Genomic DNA, 25,379 nt, shown 5'->3' with positions numbered 1-25,379 from the left:
CCCCGAAACATTTGACAGCGCGAAAAGATTGGCAAAAAGGTTGTATGACCATAACAACAAGAAGGGAGGGAAGCCAATGGAGGCTGAGAAGACGAAGGAAGGAGATGGCAAGAGGGGAAAGAACAATAAGAGGAAGGGGCGCCAGGGCCCCGACACCTCTAAGAAGCAGCAGACAGTGGCGGTTAATGCTGTTACCGCATCGGTTCCAGCCGCACCCCATGCTCCAACCTCAGCCACTTCAAATGCTTCCAGACCTTATTCTGGTAATCTTCCCAAATGCAACAAGTGCGGTTTCCATCACAATGGAGAATGCAAGGATTTTCAGTGCACCAGTTGCAACCGAAGGGGACACACTGCAAAGTACTGCAAGACCTACCCTCCCCAGAACCAAAATCCGGGAACCAACAACAACAACCATCGCAGCAACAACAACACCCATGCCGGCGGCAATAACGCAGGGTGTAGCCACACCTGCTTCGGATGTGGGAGGACTGGACACATCCGCCGAGACTGTCCTAACAACAACAATTTAAGAAATGGAGGAACGGGAAGGATGTTGACCATGGGTCAGAGTGAGGCTATTCAAGACCCCTCTGTTGTTACCGGTACGTTTCTCTTAAACCACGCATATGCATGCATCTTATTTGACACCGGAGCGGAGCGAAGTTTCGTAAGCAATAAGTTTAAGCACTTATTAAAACAACTGCCCCAAAAGCTAAATGAAACCTATACGGTGGAAATGGCCAATGGGAAAACCGAATCCACTGGGGAAATCTACACCGGATGTACCCTAACTCTTAATCAACACGTTTTTCGAATAGATCTAATGCCAGTGTCAATTAGGAGCTTCGATGTGATCATCGGCATGGACTGGTTAAGCCCATACCATGCCGAAATTATGTGCCATGAGAAGGCCGTCCGTCTTCGTCTTCCAAATCACGAAACCCTAGTAATTTACGGAGACAAATCTAGCATGAACCTTCGCCTCGTTTCGTGTATCAAAGCACAAAAATATCTACGAAGGAACAATCTGGCGTTCCTGACTCACGTGGTGGATAAAACCAAGGAGGAGATTAACGTTCGAGACATTCCCGTAGCATGTGAATTTCCGGACGTGTTTCCTGAAGATCTTCCGGGAGTACCCCCAGAGAGACAGGTTGAGTTTCGAATCGACCTTATTCCAGGAGCAACTCCTCTTGCTAAATCACCCTATCGGTTGGCTCCTGCCGAGATGCAGGAATTATCCAGCCAACTTAGCGAACTTTTGGACAAGGGATTTATTCAACCTAGTTACTCGCCATGGGGAGCTCCGGTGCTCTTTGTCAAAAAGAAAGACAGATCTTTTAGAATGTGTATCGATTACAGAGAGTTAAATAAACTCACAATCAAGAACCGCTACCCACTCCCACGAATCGATGACCTATTTGACCAGCTCCAAGGAGCTAGTTATTTTTCTAAAATAGATCTACGGTCCGGATACCACCAACTCAAAGTCCGGGAAGAGGATATTCCAAAAACCGCTTTCCAAACTCGCTACGGACATTATGAATTTGTCGTAATGCCCTTCGGTCTAACGAATGCCCCTGCCGCATTTATGGACCTAATGAATCGAATCTGCCGACCGTTTCTCGACAACTTTGTCATTGTTTTTATCGATGACATCCTCATCTATTCTCGAAGCAAGGAAGAGCATGGCCAACATCTTCGACAAGTCTTAGAAACTCTACGATCAGAAAAACTTTACGCCAAACTCTCCAAGTGTGAGTTCTGGCTGCGGAGCGTGAACTTCCTAGGTCATGTAGTCAGCCAAGATGGAATCCATGTGGATCCCTCTAAGGTCAAAGCTGTAGAAGGATGGGCAATCCCGACAACGCCCACGGAAATTCGTCAATTCTTGGGTTTAGCAGGCTACTATAGGAGGTTCATTCAAAACTTCTCTAAGATCGCCAAGCCACTTACCTCGCTTACGCAAAAGGGCGTACCATTCAAATGGACAGACAAACAAGAGATTGCGTTTCGAACCTTGAAACAAGCTCTCTGTAGCGCACCTGTACTATCTCTGCCTGAAGGAACGGAAGATTTTGTAGTCTACTGCGACGCGTCAAATCAGGGCTTAGGTTGCGTTCTCATGCAACGTGGGAGAGTGATAGCCTATGCATCCCGCCAGCTAAAGACACATGAAGTAAACTACACGACCCATGACCTAGAGTTGGGAGCTGTAGTCTTTGCCCTAAAAATTTGGAGGCATTACCTTTACGGTACAAAGTGCACCGTCTTCACGGATCACAAGAGTCTCCAACACATCTTGAACCAAAAGGAGTTAAACATGAGGCAACGAAGATGGGTTGAGTTGCTAAATGATTATGAGTGTGAGATTAAGTACCACCCAGGCAAGGCCAACGTGGTAGCTGATGCATTAAGTCGGAAGGAGTACTCTAATCGTTGTACGAAAACTCTCTCGATAACCATTCAATCACACCTGGCCACTCAAATTGCAGTAGCCCAGTCAGAGGCCATGAAGACGGAAAATAGAGCAAGCGAAGTATTGCGCGGAATGGAAAAGAACCTGGAGGCAAAGGAGAATGGAGTATACTATTTCATGAACCGTATTTGGGTCCCTAAATTTGGAGGGTTTAGAGATGTTGTCATGAAGGAAGCCCACAAGACGCGATACTCCATTCATCCCGGTTCCGATAAGATGTATTAGGATATTAAACAACACTATTGGTGGCCTAACATGAAGGCGGAAATCGCGACCTACGTCAATAAGTGCCTTACGTGCGCCAAAGTAAAGGTGGAATACCAAAAACCCTCAGGATTGTTACAGCAACCGGCAATCCCTGAGTGGAAATGGGAGGGGATTTCTATGGATTTCGTGACCAAGCTACCCAAAACGTCGGATGGATTAGACACCATATGGGTAATAATCGACCGACTGACGAAATCTGCCCATTTCCTGCCAATTAAAGAATCGTACAAGATGGAGAGATTGGCGCGTTTATACATTCGAGAGATCGTGAGACTCCACGGAATACCAACATCTATCATCTCGGATAGGGACAGTAGGTTCACGTCCCGATTTTGGCAATCACTCCATAAGGCGATGGGAACAAACCTCGATATGAGCACCGCTTATCATCCACAAACGGATGGTCAAAGCGAGCGAACCATCCAAACACTCGAAGATATGCTCCGCGCATGCGTGATAGACTTTGGAAAGTCTTGGGATACCCACCTACCCTTAATCGAGTTCTCATACAACAATAGCTACCATTCGAGCATTAAGGTGGCTCCTTTCGAAGCACTGTACGGGCGTAAATGTAGATCACCGTTATGTTGGGCTGAAGTAGGTGACACCTAGCTAGAAAAAACCCATACGTCAGACAAAGCACTAACGGGACCGGAGATCATCCGTGAAACCACGGAAAAGATCGTTCAAATCAGAGCTCGATTGCAAGCATCGCGTGACCGACAAAAGAGCTACGCTGATAAACGGCGAAAGCCCTTAGAATTTCAGGTCGGTGATCGAGTACTGTTAAAAGTCTCGCCTTGGAAAGGAGTCATTCGTTTTGGGAAGCGGGGAAAACTAAATCCACGATACATTGGACCTTTCGAAATTGTCGCCCGAATTGGTCCAGTAGCATACAGACTGCAACTACCCGCAGAGCTAAACGGTGTACACCCCGTGTTTCACGTCTTTAATCTGAAGAAGTGTCTCTCAGATGAAACACTCGTCATTCCTCTTGATGAAATCGAAATCAATGAGAAACTCCTGTTCGTTGAGGAACCAATTGAAATCATGGACAGGGAGGTGAAGCGTACTAAACAGAGCCGCATCCCGATCGTGAAGGTACGGTGGAACGCAAAGCGTGGGCCAGAATTCACTTGGGAACGCGAAGACCAAATGAAGCAAAAGTACCCTCACCTATTCTAGCATTCTCAAATCTAGCTTTCAAACAGAATTTCGGGATGAAATTCCCTCTAACGGGGGGATGATGTCACAACTAGAAATTTTATGTCTTGTAATCACTATACTCAAGTAAATGTTAAATTCAAAAACTCAAGAGCATGTATGATGCTTACTCAATGGAAAACTAAACCCCAATTCACTACATCAAGCAATTGGAAAACCCTAGAAGTTCTTGATTAGGTCCATTTTGGGACTAGGACTTCCTTATTGGACCTAAATGGACCAATAAGCTTCCAATTTGACTATTATGGGCTTAGAATCCTTACATGGGCTCTAATTGGACCCACATCTATTTATTTCAACATTTTGGGCCATATTGGGCCTAGAATGAAATAAATTCAAAATTTTGAACCATGATTAACCTAAACTAGCCCAACAAAGTGTAAAAATCATATTATAATTTGTTTGAGGTTAAAACTCATCCAACTTAATATACACATGGGCTTGTGGGCATAAAAGCCCAAACTTTTCCTTTCTCCTTCCATGTTCTCGGCCCAAAGCAAGCCCAAGAGAAGGGTTTGACTTTCTTGTGCCACATCATTATTACCTAATGGACATCCATGCAACATCTCATACTTCCATGTATGCACATCACTTCAAAAATCACTCTCTCCTCTCCTCCCTCTCACTCTCGGCCGAACACAACACACACACTCACAAAATCCATCCCATTCTCTCTAGATCATTCAAGACCACTCCTTCCTCCTCACTCCAAAAATCTCGAAAATTAGGAGCTTTCAAGAGGATCTTGCAAGTTAGTCATCATCTTAGGTAAGTTTTTACTCAATTCTATGATCTAGCTACCTTGATCTATCAAATATCTCTTCTTAATTCATGAGAAATCATGATCTTGTATCTTAGAAACACCTCAAGGCCGAGATCTTCATCAAGGGGTGCTAAGGCCGAAAATCACCAAACTTTCTTCCATCTTTTCTTCCAAAAACCGAAATCTTCAAACAAGGTGAGTTTCATACCCCCTTATTTTCAGTTTTTATAAGTTTTTGTGGGGGAGAATACAAGCAAAGGTGTAGATCCATCATTATGTGTATGTTGTGGTTGATTTCTATGCTTATATGTATGTTTTGTATGATTTTGATGCTAGATCTAGTTATGAAATGCTAAAAACCGAGATATGTATTTCATTATAGCATAAAATATACTACTACATGCAAAGTATACTAAGAAAAATAGCCAAATGGCTTGACAACACTTAATTTGGGCTAAAAACTCATTTTTTGACATAAATGTTGAAAATACAAAGTTGAAGGGCCTAAAATGAAATATTTCGAAATCTGATGGGTGAGATGAGTCAAAACAGTTTACATAATGTGTTTTCTGAAAATATACTATTTGGAGGGTTAAAAACATAAATTCCAAGCTTATTGGGCTAAAGATGACATTTTCGGCCCAATGAGGCCCAATATGCAAAATTTTCTGTTTTGGAGGACCAAAACTGCATTTCTCTGTAAAACAGTGGACTATAAGTGTTCCATGTACTTTTCAAAGGTTTAAAATGCTTTTCAAATTTAAAAAGGACCAAAGTTGCAAAAATTCCCCAAATTGGGCCAAAAATGTAAAAATTGCGAAAAAGAGGGGTTATAACCGAGAAAACTGCAATTTCAAGGACTTAAGCTGTTTTCTATGAAAAATATGCTGGAAAATACTTATTTCAATAATTTTTGGTATTAAAATGTCAAGAAAATTGATTTAAGGACCAAACCGTAAAGTTTTTAAATAAAGGGGTGAAAAGGGTAAATTTTACAAACAAGGAGGGACTAAAAACAGAAAATTCTCAAGGCTAGTTCAATACATGCAATTTGACCAAATGATGGTACCACGCCTATTGACGAAATACAATACATTACAATACCAAAAGTCGTTGTCAAACGAATTTGTTCGGTCTCGAACCAATAAAAATCTGAAACTACTAACACGACGACACTATGACATTACGATATTACGATTCATAACTAATAACGATTGGGAAGTCACTATACATGCGAGTGTGCACAGACGTCTACGCACCATCTTTGGGCCCCAAAAGTGTAAAATCTTGTTTGTTGAGCCTAGCTAGCCCAATGACCTGATCTTAAGGCCCGAAGACCTCTCTCTTACGAAGTGTTGGGTTTTACCGATCCGACATAACGTAAAAGGACTTTCAATGGCAAACATGCTGTTGGTCCCCAAGGGTCCTTTAGTGCTGCTAGTAAAGTCTGTAACTCACGATTGCGGGTTGGGCTTCGGGCCCTTCGCAATTGCAATGGTCTTGAACGACGCGGGGAAATACCGAGGGTTTCGCACCTTCTCTTCTTCCCTCCGGTCGTGGGACTACACAAGTCCGGGAGGATTGAGTTGTGTGAAGAATTACGAGTGACGCCTAAGGGATCGCTTGTAAGGTTGTCGATTAGACGTTTTCATTAACGCATGTCACAGCACTTCACCACCCACTGTATTCTCAATGCCTCCGGAGCTCAACGGTTTCCTCTAACGCAACGAAACAACGGTACACAAACTAAGTAAAGCAAAGTGATAGGAAAACGTCGGGTTTTCCTAGGGTTTTCAACAAGTACAATTATGAATTACCGGTCGAATTTCACAACTCTTACGCTTACATCCATAGAATTCAAACAAGCATACTCATGGATCATCACATATTTTTACACTATTCTATTTTTAGAAAATATCGGATTTTCTGATGGTTTTCAAACAATACATTGGATTTCAAACACTACTTATGAACTCACCAACATTTCATATGTTGACGTTTTCAAAATACTTGTATTCTCAGGTAACAGATAAGGTGAAGGATGATTTGTACTCTATGACGTTTTGCTGTAGTTTAAGTAGTATCAAACAGTTATTTTTTTTTGAGAATGTAATGTTTTGAACAATGTAATGAATGTAAACACTACCAGTTGTATCATTCCAAATGTTGGTGATGTATAATGTTATGTTTCATGTATATGCATTGTGATGGTATTCAATGAGTCACGATAGCCCTCGGACGTTTCCGCCGTCTGGTTCGGGGGTGTGACAACATCCAAATTTGAAAACATGGTACAAAATATTGGAATGCGACGCTTTAAGAAAATCAAGTGATGTGATGATCAGGGGGAGTTGGAAACACATTGTACTCTTTTCCTTAGCTATGTTTTTCCCACTGGGTTTTCTTAGCAAGGTTTTTAACGAGGCAATTGTTCCAAATATCTATTATTAATCATGTACTCTTTTTCCTTAACAAATGGTTTTTCCCCATGAGGTTTTACCTATTAAGGTTTTAACGAGGCATGATACAATCGTCATTCAAGGGGGAGTGTTATGAAATATTAGTTTGTGAATGACCATTGGATTCTCCATTTCTCTCATAACTCTCCATCATTATTTAGCATTAGTAACAACCATTTCAATGTGTTTTATGAATGTAATAATACACCATCATAATGTGCATTCATATTATATCTCATCTTTCTTCTTATTTGGATAGTATAAATAGTGAGCCATATGTATTAGAAACTTGATAATTTCATCACAAGTATTGGAATAAAAGTTCTCTCTACTCTCATGTCTTTCTTTACTCTATAATTTATCTTGTTATTTGATCATATTTTATAACAATATATATATATATATATATATATATATATATATATATATATATATATATATATATATTTGAACCGGCAAATAGATAGAGGGTAACCCGACCCGATGGATCAGGAATGTCTGACGGGCTACCAAAAGGGGCACCACTCACCACCAAAGGGAACGAAGAATCGAACTTACTCCAATCCAAGAAAATTCCCTCAAATGTGCTCAGCCAAGAATCGAACTCTTGACCTCACCCACTGAGGCCTATAACCCAGGATGCATCACAACCAGCTAGGCTGGTGATCATTATTAAATAGACCTGGTCGATACGTTCAAAATAAGATCATTATTAAATCTACTTGGACAATTTTTTTAAAAAAAAAACTTTCTGTTTATAATTTATAAATATAGAGTAAATTTAAAAAAAAAAAAAAAAAAGAAAGGCTTTATGCTTTACAAAAAATTGCACTTCTCAATCAAATATTTTATAACTATTTCATCCTAAAAGTAAACTTTGTTGTAGAAATGGTCTCGTCTTCAAATACTAGCCTATCTTTTCTCTAGCCTGGAGCCGGCACTCCTAAACCTAAAGCAGTTAAATACTAAGTAATTTATATAAATATTATTTTGAATTTCGACCATCTTTATACCCCATCTCAAAATCTTTATCTTCGTCACTAAGCCCGTTTGAAGTTGTAGAAGCTCGAACTTAGTTTGGGCATGGAGTGTATAGCTGGAGACCAACTTGTGAAGCTTATATGAAGTTCGAGATCAACTCGTTAATGCTCGTTTGTTCGTGAAGCCTTAACGAGCTAAAACTCGACTTTTTAGTAATAGACCTTTTAGCTTGTTTAACGACACATTTGAACTCGTTATGTAATTTTAAACTATATATATATATATATTACAAAAACTCGTTAAAGCTCGCTAGCTTAAATGAGCTCTTACCTAGAGGCTCGAGCTTGTTTATTAAATGGATTTTGTACTAGGCTCGAGCTCAGGTTCAGAGTCGTCAATGCTCAAGCTCGGGTTTAAACTCGTTAAGGCTTAGCTCATCTGGAGCACTTAATGACGTGAGCTTGGTTATCTCACGAGTAGCTCGACTCATTTTCATTTTTATGAAAAATCTAAAAAATAGGAACTCAAACTTTGTTTTTTGTTTTTGTTTTTTTTGTTTTTTTTGTTTTTGTTTTTTTTTTGTTTTTTGAAAAAATCTATAGATTCCACAAACTAGTTTAGTTTTATATGTTTATCTACTTAAATTTCATGTCTTAATGCATAAAGTACCTTTTCGGAATATGAAGTATATTTTCGGCATACAACCAATGTTTTAAAACCCGGGTTTTTGGTTGACCCGGTATGATGATCGATTCACGGGTCAACCGGTTCAACCCGGTTTATGCTCTTTTTCTATTTTTATATATTTTTACTTTCATGCATAATGCATAAACATATAAAACCAATAATTTGATGTCCACAAAGTTTAAATATTTAAAAAACAGTGAAGAAACCACAAACGGCTCGTTGTTTTGGTGTTCGCTATTTGTATCCAACTATCCAAACCCTATTAAAACGGGTCAATCCGATTTTAATGTAACATCCCGGAATATCAAGAGTAGAGCTGAAGGGCTAAAAGTGTAAATTTGAAGGGCAACTCGGCGAGTCCATGGGTGGACTCGGCGAGTATGGTCGCGATTTTGGTCGCGTGTTAAGTGGCCAACTCGGCGAGTCGGCGGCTAGACTCGGCGAGTTGGTACTGAGTGGAGAAAACCCTAATTTCGGAGGATGAGTCCTATATAAAGGACATTATGCCCTCTTCCTAGTCTCCTTACCTTCCCTTGAGACCAGAACACCCTAGAAAACGCGAGTGTGAAGGATTGGAGTGCATTTGAACCTTGGAAAAGAGATTTGAAGGAAGATCTTGGGGAGTTAGGAGGCTTGGAGCAAGGGGCTTTGCTTGGATTCAGATTTCATTGCTGTTGGGGCTTCATTTTGAGGTATAATCTCGTTCTTGGGCTGTTATTCACTTATTCTTCTAGATTCATGATTCTTGGAATGTATGGGAGGCTTAGCTTGTGGTATCTTGAGTTTGAAGAATAGATCTAAGGTTGCTACCTCAAATCTGGAGTGGAGAAGGTCTTAAGTGCATTAAAGTCCCTGTTCTTGAGTGATTGGTGAAGCCATCATATCCCAAACCCTAGCCCTAGAGGGTAAAATGCCTAAATCTCTTTGGATTCACGTAAAGTTTGCCACTTTACGTGATGGATGGCCTTAGGAGGGGTAGATCTATGGTTTGGATCATCTGCATGGCTTGGAAAGCCTCTGTATGGATTCAGACCCGGTGGTACTCGGCGAGTCACATGGGTGGGCTCGGCGAGTTGGAAGAACAACTCGGCGAGTAGGTTGAAGATGGTCGTAGACTCGGCGAGTCTGGTCGTAGGGTCCAAGTTTCTTTTGGGAAGGCTGTGACTCGGTGAGTCAAGGGATGACTCGGCGAGTTAAGTCGCGAATAGAAGGAGGTTCTGTGTATGGGGACTCAGCGAGTCATCGGGTTGACTCGGCGAGTAGAGTCAGTCAGGGGTAGACTTTGACCAAGGGTTGACCAGTTGACTTCTAGGGGTAATTTGGTAATTATTGGTATTTATTGGATTCAGTCTTTTGGGTATTGACAGTGTTGGAGTTCGGGTCGAGGGTTGCAGCAGCGTGATCTTATCCTTTCAGTCAGCAGTTGCGAGGTGAGTTATCCTCACTATATCGACATGGTCTAAGGCACCAAGGCCGGCCCTTTATTGGATTGAGATTCGAATATGGTTATTATGTTATTGCTTTGATATGTCTGCATCCTGGTAGCTAGGATGATATATGCTAGAGACTTGGTTAAGGTCGATTTCCCGATATGAGGAGTGATGCTATGCTAGTGACCGGTTAGGTCGGTATCCTGGTTAGGGTAATGATATGTTATGTGATCTGTTTGATCGGTTTGTGGACTATAAACTGTTATATGATTGTATGTTATGTGCACATGGTTATTTGGACTGGAGTTAGGTTGAGGCGGGTCCTGCTTTGTGCTGTAAGCCAAGATACCCACGGCGGACCGGTTGTTCCGAAGGCCCAGCGAGCGGTCCGGATAGGTTGTAGGCCCCACGAGGGCGGACCAGACATGCCGAGGCTCGGAGAGTGGACTAGGCCGACTGAAGGCCCAATACGGGCGGACCAGTCATACTGTAGACTCAGAGAGTGGACCAGGTGGGTTGAAGGCCCGGTACGGGCGGACCAACCACACTGCAGACTCGAAGGACATGACTGGACTCGGAGGGTGGACTAGGTGGACTGAAGGCCCGACACGGCGGACCAGTCCCACAGTAGACCCAATATGCACGACTGTTCTACGATTCGTTATGATATAGCGTGTTATGTGTATGGTATATGTGGTTGGTATTTTGGGGGTATCTCACTAAGCTTTCGGGCTTACAGTTGTAGTTTAATGTTTTTCAGGTTCTTCAAGAGACCGTGGCAAGGCGAATGCGTGATCGTACCGCTCCTCGCGTTTCTGTTTTATTATATGGATATGGGAATGCTCTGATAATAAATGTATTGAAAACATTTTTGTAATAATTTAATGAATTGACATGTTTTTGAAAAGTTTAAATTTTGTTGAAATTTTTGGTCGTTACATTTAACCGGTTCGATATAAGCGATTGAACCGCGGTTTAGGGGAAACCCGACCGGTTCGATCTGGTTCGTGTTTTTGCAAAAAACCGGTCTCAATTGACCCGCCTTTTACCCCGGGTCACGGTCCAACCGGTTGAACCGGCCGGATTAACCTGAGTTTTAAAACATTGCATACAACTAACATCTACGTATCTTCTATAGGTCTAAATTATATTTTTCTTTAATTTGTTTGTTAGACTAGTCACTAGTTATCCTGGTAGCATATTTGTAGCCAAACAACCTTTAAAAAACACCTCAGAATATTAAGATGCGTCCAGAATAACACAATTTCTTCCGGAATGTGAAAAATTATTTGAAATGTATTCTCACTTTATTTAGAGAAACAATGTATCAATAGTACAATCTTGTGTTATTTTTAACAAGTAATGATGATTTGAGTACAACCAATTTTATAAAAATCAATCTAAAATCCGAAACAATAGTTTGAATCCATACAAAAGTTGCACCCGAATAATTTCATAGGTGTTTCTTAAAAAATGGGCTTTAAAAATAAAGAGATTATGTCACACCTACATGAAATTTAAGAATTAGAGTTATTTAAGTACAGTTTAAATTTAAATATTTCAGTTACATTTGATTTTTAAAATACTAAGTATATTTTTATTTACAAGGAGAAACATGAGATTTGGCAATAAATAAGCTACACTCACCGCTACCAAGCATGAAAGTAAGAAGAAAATTAAAGAAAATGTTAAAAAATCAAACTAACAGCAAATAGAAATCCCATAAAACGAAATCCCATAAAACGAAAGCTAACAAAGCTTGGAGAAAACTATTATTTTATATTAGTGTGACATGTTTTTGGACGTTGATAACTCCATGGACTAGTTACCGCTTTATAAGTTTAATTATTTTTGGAGCCATATCATTGTGTTAAAAAATTCTATATTTTTTATCACAATATTTAACATTCACTGTCACGTCACCTCCATCAATAATAAGTGATACACGTTGAGGTTAAACAATGGGGGTCTTGCTAATAGGACTATGTTAGATATGATTCGTGTTACTGTGTACAAGAGTGATTGTTGGTATTGAGAATCCAATTATCGATTTTAGAAGCTGAGGAAGGTAGAAAGTTAGTCCTTTGTAATATGCAAATCATAATGATTACAATAACGAAATATATACAAGAGTTTCTCAACAATGGTAGGAATTGAAAAAGCAAAGTAGACAAGTAAAACACTAGAGGAACGACCTGAAATGGTTGAATATTACGATTGACTTAATGAAAAGCTACATGTAGTCGTTTGAAGTTCATATAGACAATGCTTGTTTGTACTGTATGTAGGTCCCAAGCACCCGTGGGTATTACATATAAAGAAAATGTAATATGATTTTAAACAATCATATATAATTTTTTATGTTTGTCATGAATGAAGCTACTACTCAAACTCAAACATATTAGTTATGGACGCTACACCCCTAACATCCATAATACATTCCTCTAACTCATTAGGAGTTAAGATCAAGATTCGAAACTCTGATATGCCCAAACCAAAACACTATAGGCATGGTTTAATGCTTTTTGTCCACAAAACCCGATACGAACATTGAGCACCTATGGAAATTAATGGTAAAGTCAACTAAAATATGTATAAATCTACATTTTTTTGCATCATCAATAGTAATAAAATTTATAACTGCAAATAAACAGTTTATATCTTATAATAGTATTTTACAGCACATCCTAGAGCCATAAAACATAATTGAAAAATGATCAATAACATCTTTCTTAATGTTGGTAAAAGTTTCGAGTTGGATCTTTCAAGATTATAAAAGTAAATAAGCACTGACAAAGCTTTTTCCATGCATTTGAGGAACACATTTTCAAATGGCAGAAAAAACAATTCTGAATTCTTAGTTGTAAGTGAACGAAATATAGAAAACAAAGGATGTGATGTCAAAAGATTTTAGAATGTGTCCGAAATGTCCGAAGATAGTCCAAAATGCACAATGTCAATTCAAAATGTATGATTTTCTAATTCTAGAATGCCTTCAAGTCAAATCTCACTAACCACTCACCAATTCTGGAACTACCGTAATTACCTCGAAATTTGGTGCTCAGGAAAATAGGACCATTTTCCAAAGGGGAAGTGATTCGTACACAACAGTTTTTTGCCGTACACAACAATTTATGCATTATAAAGTTGTACAATACAACACTTTAAAGCACAAATTGTTGTGTATGGAAAAAAAGTGTTGTGTACGAATCAGTTCCCAAAACTAAAAAAAGTTAATCTTATTGATGGTATCATTAATAAGGACTAGTTCCGTACTTTGGTTAACATCCCAAGTGTTGTTATAATTAATAAAAACTTAATAATCATAACTTAAATCTAAATAAGTCAACAATATACAAGAACATCTTATTTTATAATTTTATCTACTAATTCTCTACCAAAATTTATCAAACAATCTAAACGTTATATATTGTACTAGTTTATAATCCGTAGGAACTATAGCTAAAAAATTAATTAAACTTTCTTATTACAAATTGATAATTATTAATGAATTATTTTAAATAAATACTTAAAAAAAGTTATTAATTAAGAGATACTTTGTAGTTATATAAAATTATAAGAGAAAATGACAAAAATAGCCATTTACACTAATGACATTACAAAAATAGCCAAAAAAAATCGAAATTACAAAATTAGCCAACGATTTCACAGATGGAGATGCCCCATCTGCAAAATGAGCATCTCATCTGCGAATGTACAAGCACCTAAAGTACAGCTGTATATATAGGGGTAAAATCGTAGTTGCTTTTAAATTTTTTTTTTTTAAATTTTTTTCCTGTATATATAGGGGTAAAATCGCAGATGGAATAGGTCCATCTGCGATTTACTCTCACTCTATCTGCGAAATTGTGGTTTTTTTTAGTTTGACTATGAAATGAATTGGTTTGATACGATCATGTTGCTATATAAAAAGTTTTGTAGATTGTTTTACTTTCTCAGTCAAACCAATTCATTTCGTAGTCAAACTATTATAAAAAAAATACAAAAAAAAACCACAATTTCGCAGATAGAGTGAGAGTAAATCGCAGATGGACCTATTCCATCTGCGATTTTACCCCTATATATACAGAAAAAAAATTAAAAGCACTTGTGAATGTACAAGCACCTAAAGCACAACTGTGCTTTAGGTGCTTGTATGAAACGACCCAAAAACACGACCCAAAAATTTTCGTTTTTCAATATAATCAAAACCATAATATAAGTATCATAACATAAAACATACGCGATGTATCCCCAAAATGTAATAAAATATTGTGCGGAAAAATTGTATCATACTACATCAATCCAAAACATCAAAGACATCCCCAGGATAAAAGCTATGCTGTGGTGTGTGCGATGCTGTCACCCCGAGCTCTTCTCTTTGCTTGCGGAAGTACCTGAAACCAAAACTGAAACTGTAAGCACGAAGCTTAGTGAGCTCCCCCAAACTACCACATACCATACAGTAACATATAAACACATATTGGGCCTTGCCCACTGCATCGGGCCGAAGCCCGGAAACTGCATCGAACCGAAGTCCGGAACTGACCGGGACCTTGTCCCCTGCATCGAACCGAAGTCCGGAACTAACTGCATCGGACCGTAGTTCGGAACTGACTGGGACCTTGTCCCCTGCATCGGACCGAAGTCCGGAACTAACTGCATCGGACCGAAGTCCGGAACTGACTGACTGAACATGGCATAGCATAACACATCAACTAGCATAAACACATATACGGCATACTACATCGGGCCGTAGCCCGGAACACATAATACTTAACGCATATAGCACACAAAATCCTGTTCGAGCCACGAAGGCATCGAACATACTAGCTACTGCATCTTCGGACCTAAATCCGGAAACTACTGCTAACTGAACGGGCCGGCATTGTGGCCTTAGACCCGTTCCTACTGGAAGGAAACTCACCTCGTAAGCTGGCTGCTGAGTGTGTGGCTCGGGAAGCTAACGGCTGCTGCTCCTGAATCTCCTCGGCTACAAGTCCATAAACACACTCAATCAAATACTAAACACTGCACTTGGGGTAAAATGACTCTTTTACCCTTGGTCAAAGTTACTCTCATTTGGACTGACTCGCCGAGTTGGCCACCCAACTCGCCGAGTCCTACTCTCACTTTTCACTCTTACTCGCTGCTACTCGTCGAGTCTGGCATCGACTCGACGAGTACCCTCTTGATCCAAGAACTCAGACAATCTTCATCTGACTCGCCGAGTCGTATGAACAAACTCGACGAGTTGTTCTTGATCCTAAGAAGATTGCCTTGGACTCGCCGAGTTGATGAACACCTCGCCGAGTCCCTCCATCACTGAGTTTACCCTCAACTCGCTGAGTCCACTCCCTAACTCACCTCGTCCACTCGACACTGATAAAACTGAAGAACTCGGGACTCGCGACCCAACTTGTCGAGTCGTTCTTCCGACTCGCCGAGTTGCCGCCATGCAACTGATTTTTACTTGATTTTGTTTGAATCCAACACATACAATTGATAGATCTGGGTCCAATAAGCTGATTTACCACGTAAAGTTTCCAACTTTACGTGTACAACCTCATGAATAAGGGAAATAAGGCTAAAAGATGCACAAAATGGGTAGATCTATGGTTATCATGCAATATAACTCCAAAAAGACAGTAGATCTGGGCTCCACAACACCCCAACATTCAGATCCATTGCTATTTCGACTTAATAAGACGTTCATGCAAGTGTAAGGCTTGGAACAAGCATCAACTAGCTCTTAGGAGAGCTCTAATGGAAGTTTAAAGCATATAACAAGATGGAACTCCGAAAATACCTCAATTAACTCTGATTTGGCCTTGGATCTTTGCACTACAACACTTCTCCTTGCTTCTTCCTTCTTCTCCTTCTTCACACCTTCACAAAATGGCACCAAAACACATATAAGCTCTTCAAGGGAGGTTTAGGGTTCTAACACTGCGTTCTCAGGGTGAGGGAGGCGAGGATGGGGGCTATAAGGTGGTATAAATAGTGGGCAACCCGGGGATTTAGGGTTTCACCCAGACGGATGGACTCGCCGAGTCAGGGATATGGACTCGCCGAGTCCCCGGCTCACGCGTGCCCTCAGGCGCGACCCTACTCGGCGAGTCAGGCTAGAACTCGCCGAGTCCCTCTTGAAAACTTACAACAATTACCAATGAATTAACGTACCGGGAACGGGTCGTTACATTGTACATTCGCAGATGAGATGCTCATTTCGCAGATGGGGCATCTCCATCTGCGAAATCGTTGGCTAATTTTGTAATTTCGATTTTTTTTGGCTATTTTTGTAATATCATTAATGTAAATAGCTATTTTTATCATTTTCTCAAATTATAATCGTTAATTAAAATAAATATGTTAAATTCAAAAGTTAGTTGATTAGCTATAGCATTTTCTGTTATATAATTATATATATTTATAATATAGAATAATTTGTTTTAATTAAAATAATATTTTAATTTAATGTAATTACTTAATTAGTGTGCTTTAAATACAAAAAAGTAACAAACACCATAAAATTAGCATTTTTATGTTTGTAATTAATTATTATTATTTATTAATCAAGACCTCTTAAGCATAACACAAGGCAAAATAAAACTACTATCTTTTATTTTATTTATATCCATTTCTATTATACAAGCATATAAGTATATAACTGTTGCATACAAAATAATTATTTTCAACAATTAACCAGAATACCAATAACCAAATACCCCTAAATGCATCGCATTGCTAAGTTTTAGAAAAATCATGGCTTTCAAGTTCGATGTACATTTTTGTGGGGAAGAGGAAAATGATTGATTGGCAAGTTCCGACTTCCGTATTCCGATTGGGGTTCCAATAGGCCCACTCTTGAAGAAACCAATTTGGGCTGATCTTGATTATGAAATATTGAAATCTGCTGAGTCTTAGGCGTAAGGCCCGTAGTCAAGCATCGTGCTCGAGCTCGACTGCTCTCGTGTTCACTTTCTGTCTTCTATCTGATTCTACATTTCCACCGTTAGCTGTGTATTTTGATCAACATACACTCAATTTACCATTTGGCCATCTGGGTGGAAATTTGTTAAGAAAATAAGCTTCGACTGAGGTTTTACAGGTACGCCTCCAATTCAAATTCCCGCTAATTTTCTTTCTCAGAAATTGTAACTAATTTGGTGGGATGGTGGTGGTATTGGGAATGGGGATGTGTTCTACATGATGTATAATTTGCGTTTCAAGTTAGGGTTTTTTCATTGCTTGTGATATGTTTTTTGTGGGTTGATAGAACAGGTGCACACAAGGTGTTCGACGTATTGTCCATGAGAATCAATTGAATATGGTTTTAATTTTAATGTTGGCGCATTAGACATCCGATTCATTTTCTTCTCTCTTTCTATATTTGCGATTCAATTCAACCAAGCTTTGAAAACAATGACTAATTAATTGACTCATCACTGCAGATGCTCTAATGGCAAATGTTCCACCTTTTCAACCACTACCTAATCCTCAAGGGATATACAATCATGCATTTCAAAACATGGGCGAAGTTTCAACAAAACCACCAGAAAAAGAAACATCTACTACACTCTTGATACGTCATCTTCCTGAAGCTATTCCCCATGATACCCTCACTCGTCTTTTTTCCCATTATGGTGCTTCTTCTGTTCGTCCATGCACTACTGGAAGGTACTGTGATTCACATTTTTCATAACTTCATTCTCAACTGTTGAAACTTGAAAGATAAAATAATCTTAACTTAATGTTTTCTTGATTTGAATTAATTGACATGAGTCTTATTAATGCAGGATGAGAAACTGTGCATTTGTTGATTTCAATAATGAAGGTTTAGCAACTCAAGCACAACGCCAATTGAATGGGTAATTAATTAACTAATTCAAAGCTTACAAATTTTTATATCTTTATAGAATTTTAAGTTATGTAGCTGATTAATATCCAATCAGGTTACGTTTTCTTGGTAAAGTCTTGTCAGTTGAGAGAGCTACAACATCACCGCATGATACCAAAACTCAGCAAAACAAACCAAAGTTAGGGAACAACGCCATGTCAGCAAAGGATGATGCTGATGTTGCCAAAGATTTGAAGCAAGAATCCATGACCAAGTCCACATCAGCATTTGAACCTATTGCTGAAAAACTTGGGGTGGAGTACCCTTTTCCTCCTCACCTTGAGTAAGTTTTCCTTGTTTTAATTTTTAATCTTTGTATATTAACTAACATTTGTAAAGTTCTTTTTTTTTTTTTTTTTTTTAATTATTAAACTAAATTAATTACTTAACTTCAGATATGCATACCCTCCACCAGATGGGAATATCTTGACCAACATTCTAAATGCTCTTATTGCTGTTCCTCGCTTCTACACACAGGTGATATTTTTCATGTCTAAATTTGTCATTTTAATTTTTATGTTATAATACATAATTATTTATATCACTTGTTTCTTTATAGGTGTTGCATTTGATGAACAAAATGAATATTCCAGCCCCATTTCGTTCAGCACTACCCACCCCACCCCTACCCCCTACCCACCCACCCCCACCCCCTCCTGTAGTTTCACATCTCTCAAGTGGTGAATCAGAATTGGAGTCTTCAGATGAGGTAACTAATTGTCTAATTCCATTTTCATGTCAATATAATTATAATTATAATTTCACAAATACTTTATTTATACATTTTTAGGAAAATGTTGGAGGTAAGAGAAAGCGTATAAAACGGGAATCCATTGTGGGTCCCGCTGTTGACAAGGATGTAGCACATGAAGCTGTTGGATTGAGAGCTGCAACTTTAGTTCCTAAAGAGATTCCATTGATAAAGAAGAAAAATCCCGTGTTGCAGGTTTTTATTTACCATTTAAAATTAACACTTTGTTTAATATCTTTTTTTTACTTAATATTAAATTTCTTTTTTGTTACAGATTAAAATTACTCCTAAACAAACTCAAACTGAACAAATAGATGATGAAATAGCAGAAGATGTAGAGGAGGTGGAGAATGAGAATTTAAGTAGTAAATCTTTTGCTAGTGTTGAAGATTTAGAGCATGGAAAATTACCCCCTGAAGAAATTTTATCACTTCCAATGTTTAAGGTAAACTGTAATTTTACTTTTTGTAGAGTAAATAAGATTTATATTTATTGTAAGTTTTACTTTTTTGCAGAATTATAATGCTGGAAATCCTGCTCCTGTGTTGTACATAAAAAACTTGTCAAAAGATGTGGTTGTAGATGACTTCTATTTTGTCTTTGGTAAGTAGTGATCAAAGAGGGAATGGAATTGAACATAACAATGGAATGTAATGATTGATTCCATTCCATTACCTTTTGTTGTAGGTTCATTCTTTGGAAGCATTGAAACAGCTAAAACAAATCTTTCTGTGAAGCTAATGCAGGTAACAAATAACAATTCAAAATTAATATTTCATAAATTCATTCAAATTTCTTATAATTAAAAATCTCATATTTCAAGTCAAATAAAGTCAAACTTGTTTTTGGGTTTCAGGAGGGAAGAATGAGGGGTCAAGCATTTGTAACATTCCCATCAGTTGACATTGCTCATCGTGCTCTTGTATGCTTTTCAATTTCTTTTTAGTTAAAATTAGTTTCGTTAATTTTATATGATTACTTGAAGTAATTATTAATTATTATTATTATTTTTTTTTTTTGCAGAATTTAGTAAATGGATTTGTGTTTAAAAGCAAGCCAATGATTATTCAGTTTGGCCGGAATACTTCAGCTAGTAAAACATAAAACCCGATTAAAAAAATAGGTTTGTACGAAATAAATGTGACACTTTTTAAAAAAGAAAATAATACTTTTTCATCTTTATGCAAAAGTGATTTTGACATGAACACATGCCTACCATGAAAATTAGGTTTTGTACGAATAAAGGTGACAAAAGGTCGAAGTGATTATCAGTTTATGTCTCTCCTTTGTGTTCATACGAGTTTTATCCAAATAACATCCGCTTCTTTTTCAACACAGGGGTAATATCGTCAATTTACGTTCTCAAGCTTTAACGTATGTGGATCCACGTGGGTGATGAAGGGATCGGTCACGTGCATCTCCATCTACCATATAGGACCTTATCTATATATCGTGGTCCTGACGCTTGAATTTCATCGCTTTCTAATATTTACATTTTACCCCCATGAGTTTTATAGGATGTTCATTTTCTAGTATGATATTTTAACGTTTAACTGATGGTTTGTATTATTGTATATCTCTAGTTTACATGTTAATTATTATTGGTCCAAAAACAAATTCTCTACAAAGTTGTGTGAAAACAATGCTAATTGATTTTAACAAGTATTTCATGAAGCAAAATAGAGATTCCTTTTAACAAGAGCACATGTTACAAAATTGTAATAAGATGTCATATAATTAATAGACACCATTTCAATTTGCTCACAAGTATTACAATATTCAAATTCAAACATGTAATATAGGTGGTTTTGGAATGGTATATGTAAGGAAAGAAGCGAATATTTAACAGCTGTTAAATTTTTTTTTTTTTAGAAAATATTATAGGAACATTTGTTAGTAATAAAATTGGTTTAGAATACAATTTGAGTTTGGAAAAACTAAACTCAAAATTTGAGGACTGAAATAGACAATTATATAAATACAAGGGGGTAAAGTGTAAATCAAAGAAGACAGATCCTACTGTCATGAACTGGTAAACCACATCATCCACCGTTGGATTACGTTATCTGAAATAAAATAGGAAAAGCGGATCCTAGAAAAAGTGAAACTATCCACAAAGAAAAAAAAAGGACCCCACAAATTTCTTCAATCTCAATTTCGAAACCGCTTTATACTCTTACACGTATAGTATAGATTACACAACAATCAATCACAGAGGCATAGTCTCAAGAACCCCCTTTTTCCGATTTTGACTAAACGCAATCCAAAAACCTTTCATCCTGCATCTCAAAAAACCCTTTTCTTACATTCAATTTGAATTCGCGAAACTCAGGAATCATGGCTAAGATTATAAGTAACGATTATATGTTTTCTACCTGTAACCATGGTTTACTTTGCAATAAACCGGACAAATCGTCTCCTGTAATGGTAAAGATGCCGGCGTCTTCTTCAAAATCGGCAACATCTTTGACTTTACGATCATCGGCAGACGGTGATTTCTTTGGTCGGAAGGTGGCTTTAGGCGGTGGTCAACAAAGAAGAGTCTTTAACCAAGCAGCTGCTGCATCTGATGTTAAGGTTTGCTTTCTGATTTCAACTCATTAACCTTTTTCTTCATTCAATGTTGAATCTTACAAAATTTTATAGAATTTGCGTGATTTATGATAAAAGGGTTTCTGCAATTGCTCGTTATTGCTTTTGATTGTTGCGTATACTTTACCCTGTTATGAAGATTTGGGCTTTAGTTTTTTTCTCATAGCATTAAGCATAAAAATCGTTTCTTTACACCCAAAAAACAAATAAAAAGAAGAACTTGATGACATAACCAGATACAAATTCTTACAGAATACATAAGTACTGTTTCACCATGTTCATAAAACTCGGGAATGGAAGCGACTTCATGAGCTTCTTTGATGCTGTTCTTCCTTTCGATTGTTAAACTTTCTTGTTTCTTCCAATTGTCGGTTTCTTTGGGCATATGTCTGGTGGATCAAACTAATTTACGAATCTTGAACTTGTGATGAAACAGATGAGTTTAAGCATCGGGAAATCTTTAAGATGGTGGGAGAAAGGTCTTCAACCAAACATGAAGGAAATAACAGGCGCAGAAGATCTTGTTGAATCTCTTCTGCTCGCAGGCGATAAACTTGTTGTCGTTGATTTCTTTTCACCTGGTTGTGGTGGATGCAAAGCTCTTCATCCAAAGGTTCGTTTCAATTTCAATTTCAATTTCAAAATCAAATCTTTAATTTCTCCCAATCTTCAATCTTTAACCAACACCCATTTGATTTTTCTTACAGATATGTCAGTTAGCAGAGATGAATCCAGACGTACAATTCCTTCAAGTGAACTATGAAGATCATAAATCCATGTGTTATAGCCTTAACGTTCACGTTCTTCCATTCTTTCGATTTTACAGAGGGGCTGAAGGTCGTGTTTGTAGCTTCAGCTGTACAAATGCCACGGTTCGTGTTCATATTCCTCAATCTTTTCTTTTTTCTTTTTGTTTTAATGATAGAAAAAGACGATAATTTGAAGCTAATGACATGTAATTATCATACAGATCAAGAAATTTAAAGATGCATTAGCAAAACACAAACCTGATCGATGCGGTTTAGCTCCTGCAAAAGGTCTGGAAGAGAAAGAACTTGTTGCACTTGGTGCAAACCGGGACCTTTCTTTTGTGTACACTCCAAAAGAGGTATCGGTATCAGTATCAGTACCAGTATCACCAGTATCAGTATCTGGGTCGTTATCAGAACCGAGTCTACCACTTCCACTTCCTCTTCCTCGGCCCTTGAAGTCAGCATTGGAAAAGAAAGATGAGAGTAAAGATAAAACCTTGGTATCTTTTGGGAGATGAGTTGTGTTTAGTATCTTCTAAAGGGTAATGTGTCTAAATGTTAGTGTGTGTATAGGGTACCTTTGTACTATGTTAGTGTGTGCTTTTATTTTGTAAATAGTGCAAAAGTCGAGCCCGAGTTTGTGTGAAGCAATATGCTAGGAAGTGTGTGCAAATGTTTTCTCATTTTCTTGTGGTTTAGAAGCCTAAATGTGTGTGTGATGTGTATATATGAAGGAAGATGACTATCTTGTAAACGTGGTTTTAATGGAAGTTACAAGTTAGAATCTTTCTACATTTCGATGTTACTGCCTCGCTTAACAAGTAAAAGAGAAGCACATGAAGCGTATTTACTCGTACTTGGTAGTTCATGAATTAATGTGTAGTTCATGAATGAATGTGCATATGTAAAATTTAGGATATACATTTTGCAAAACTAAGTTATTTATTTATTTATTATTATTTTTTTGGAACGACAAACTATAATAATCTAGATTTCGTTTGAAATCATAACCTTTCAAATAAAAGAGTTACTAGGTCAAATGTTTTTTGGTGGCAAAATTGACTGGAAGCTTAGTTTAGTTTTTATGTGTATAAAAGTTGGGCAAGTAATTGATGTTAAAAACAATTTGAGGTAGTTTTTGAATTAGAAATTTTATATTTGAAATAATAACATTAAGTTATTTAAAGTTGATTTTTGAATTAAAAGTTTTTTATTTATAATAAAAATATTAAACTCATATTTTATTTAAAAAATTAGTAGCTTTTGAGTTTGAAATTTTATACTTGAAATATAAACATTAAGCTATTTAAAGTAGCTTTTAAATTAAATTTTATTTTTTTATTTTTTTATTTTTTATCTAAAGCAAAAATATTAAATTCATATTTTATTGAGAAGCTTAGTCGCTGTTAAATTTGAAATAAAAACATTAAGCTATTTAAAATAGCTTTAGATTAAAAGATTTTTATTTAAAATATAAATATTAAACTCACATTTTATTGAAAAGCTTTTATTGAAAAGTAGGTTTTGAATTTGAAATAAAAACATTAAGCTATTTAAAATAACTTTTGAATTACATGTTTTTTTTTTATTTAAAATAAAAATATCAAGTTCATTCTTGTGAATAAAGTTTAGTAGAAGAAAGTTTAGGTTTACTGAAAATCTCCGCAAAAGTAATTTTAAAATCTACACAAGAAATTATTTGAAATAGCTTTTTTAGAAGTTTTTAATTTCAAATAAAATTATTAGCTAGGTTCATACTCCTAAACCAAGTTTTTTTTTTTTTTTTTTTTCTTCGAATTCTTTAAAAATTAAAAACTAAAAATTGTTTAAAAAAACTCGTTATTGAACATAATCTTAAACTACTCGAATATAAGATTAGAACTTGAAGAAATTGAATGATATGAAATAATCTCATAATTTGTAAAGCAATCCGAACATAAAATCAAAACTCGAAGAAAATTAAATGTTATAAAACGAAGAGACGATGAATATAATTATCACCCAATAAGCGAGAAGAAAAAGCCAAGCATGAGAAGCAGAAAGAAGGATGTAGCCAAGGACAACTTGCCGAATGGATTATCCATGCATGGCTGCAATGCACTGTAAGGACATTAATGGCTGTCGGCAAGTCATCCTTGGCTGCATCCCAACTTTTCTGCGGCCACCATGTTAGGCCATGGGTGAACCTGCAACTCCTTTAACGAAGAAGATGGAGTGGGACTGTGGGAGTAAATATGGTGAGGAAAGAGAGGTCTTATAATGGGAGTGAATGCCGGTATATATATACGCATTCATGGCAATCAATCTCTTCCACGTTTCGAGAAACAATAAATAATAACTGATGTCGGTTTTATGCATCACACAAATTATATATATTTGATTATTAATGTATGATATATGGAAAAAGGTGGTGGTATAGTATATATTATATATAAATAATATAATTACCAAAGGTATATATATATATATATATATATATATATATATATATATATATATATATATATATATATATATATATATATATATATATATATATATATATATGAAAAAGTGAATAGCATTAATGATATATAAGCTTAGGTATCCAAACTCACCATACTATATCGTTTTGTATCATATAATACATTCTAATTGTCCAATGTTATTATAATTTAACTTTTATCTTGATTTACTACCAAGGTTTTTACAAATTACACATTTATCTTCCTATTGTATAGTTTTCATTTTCAAGTATAATATATATAACCTAGTACGTGTACGGTAAAAAGATGTGATGAATTTCGAAAATCTTGAATGTAAATCACATTAGGGGTGGAAGTTTAAGAACATTATAATGAATATATAAAATAAAACGATGTATTATGATGTGTTTGGAAACCTAAGCTTATATACCCTTAAGGGTATATTCACTTTTTCCATATATATATATATATATATATATATATATATATATATATATATATATATATATATATATATATATATATATACTTAGTTTATTGCATTCTAACTAATTATTGTGCGGATGTAGATTGATTATAGCCCAATAATTTTATTTATTTTAAGAAAGTGATTAATACATATTATT

General features: G+C 36.8%; 2 protein-coding genes across 2 annotated transcripts; both read left to right on the top strand.

The window, feature by feature from the left end:
* Positions 1–17,009: 17,009 nt before the first annotated feature.
* Positions 17,010–20,624, top strand: LOC145003189 (RNA-binding (RRM/RBD/RNP motifs) family protein). The gene is made up of 13 exons (XM_078962320.1): positions 17,010–17,404; positions 17,748–17,973; positions 18,093–18,164; positions 18,249–18,476; positions 18,589–18,670; positions 18,753–18,902; positions 18,984–19,139; positions 19,219–19,389; positions 19,460–19,547; positions 19,632–19,690; positions 19,801–19,866; positions 19,968–20,067; positions 20,283–20,624. The coding sequence occupies exons 2-12, from the start codon at positions 17,756–17,758 to the stop codon at positions 20,046–20,048; spliced, it is 1,371 nt and encodes a 456-aa protein (XP_078818446.1). The 5' UTR covers positions 17,010–17,404; positions 17,748–17,755; the 3' UTR covers positions 20,049–20,067; positions 20,283–20,624.
* Positions 20,625–21,133: 509 nt separating this feature from the next.
* On the top strand, positions 21,134–23,082 carry LOC145001207 (thioredoxin-like 1-2, chloroplastic). The gene is made up of 4 exons (XM_078960562.1): positions 21,134–21,521; positions 21,973–22,149; positions 22,244–22,408; positions 22,507–23,082. Exons 1-4 carry the CDS (start codon positions 21,282–21,284, stop codon positions 22,804–22,806), a joined length of 882 nt encoding a protein of 293 aa, XP_078816688.1. The 5' UTR covers positions 21,134–21,281; the 3' UTR covers positions 22,807–23,082.
* The last annotated feature ends 2,297 nt before the right edge of the window (positions 23,083–25,379 follow it).

This window comes from Lactuca saligna, chromosome 6, assembly GCF_052625555.1.
Source record: "Lactuca saligna cultivar CGN05327 chromosome 6, ASM5262555v1, whole genome shotgun sequence".
NCBI lineage: Eukaryota > Viridiplantae > Streptophyta > Magnoliopsida > Asterales > Asteraceae > Lactuca > Lactuca saligna.
Note: the sequence above shows the minus strand (reverse complement) of the source record. Positions and strands in the feature narration are given on the sequence as shown.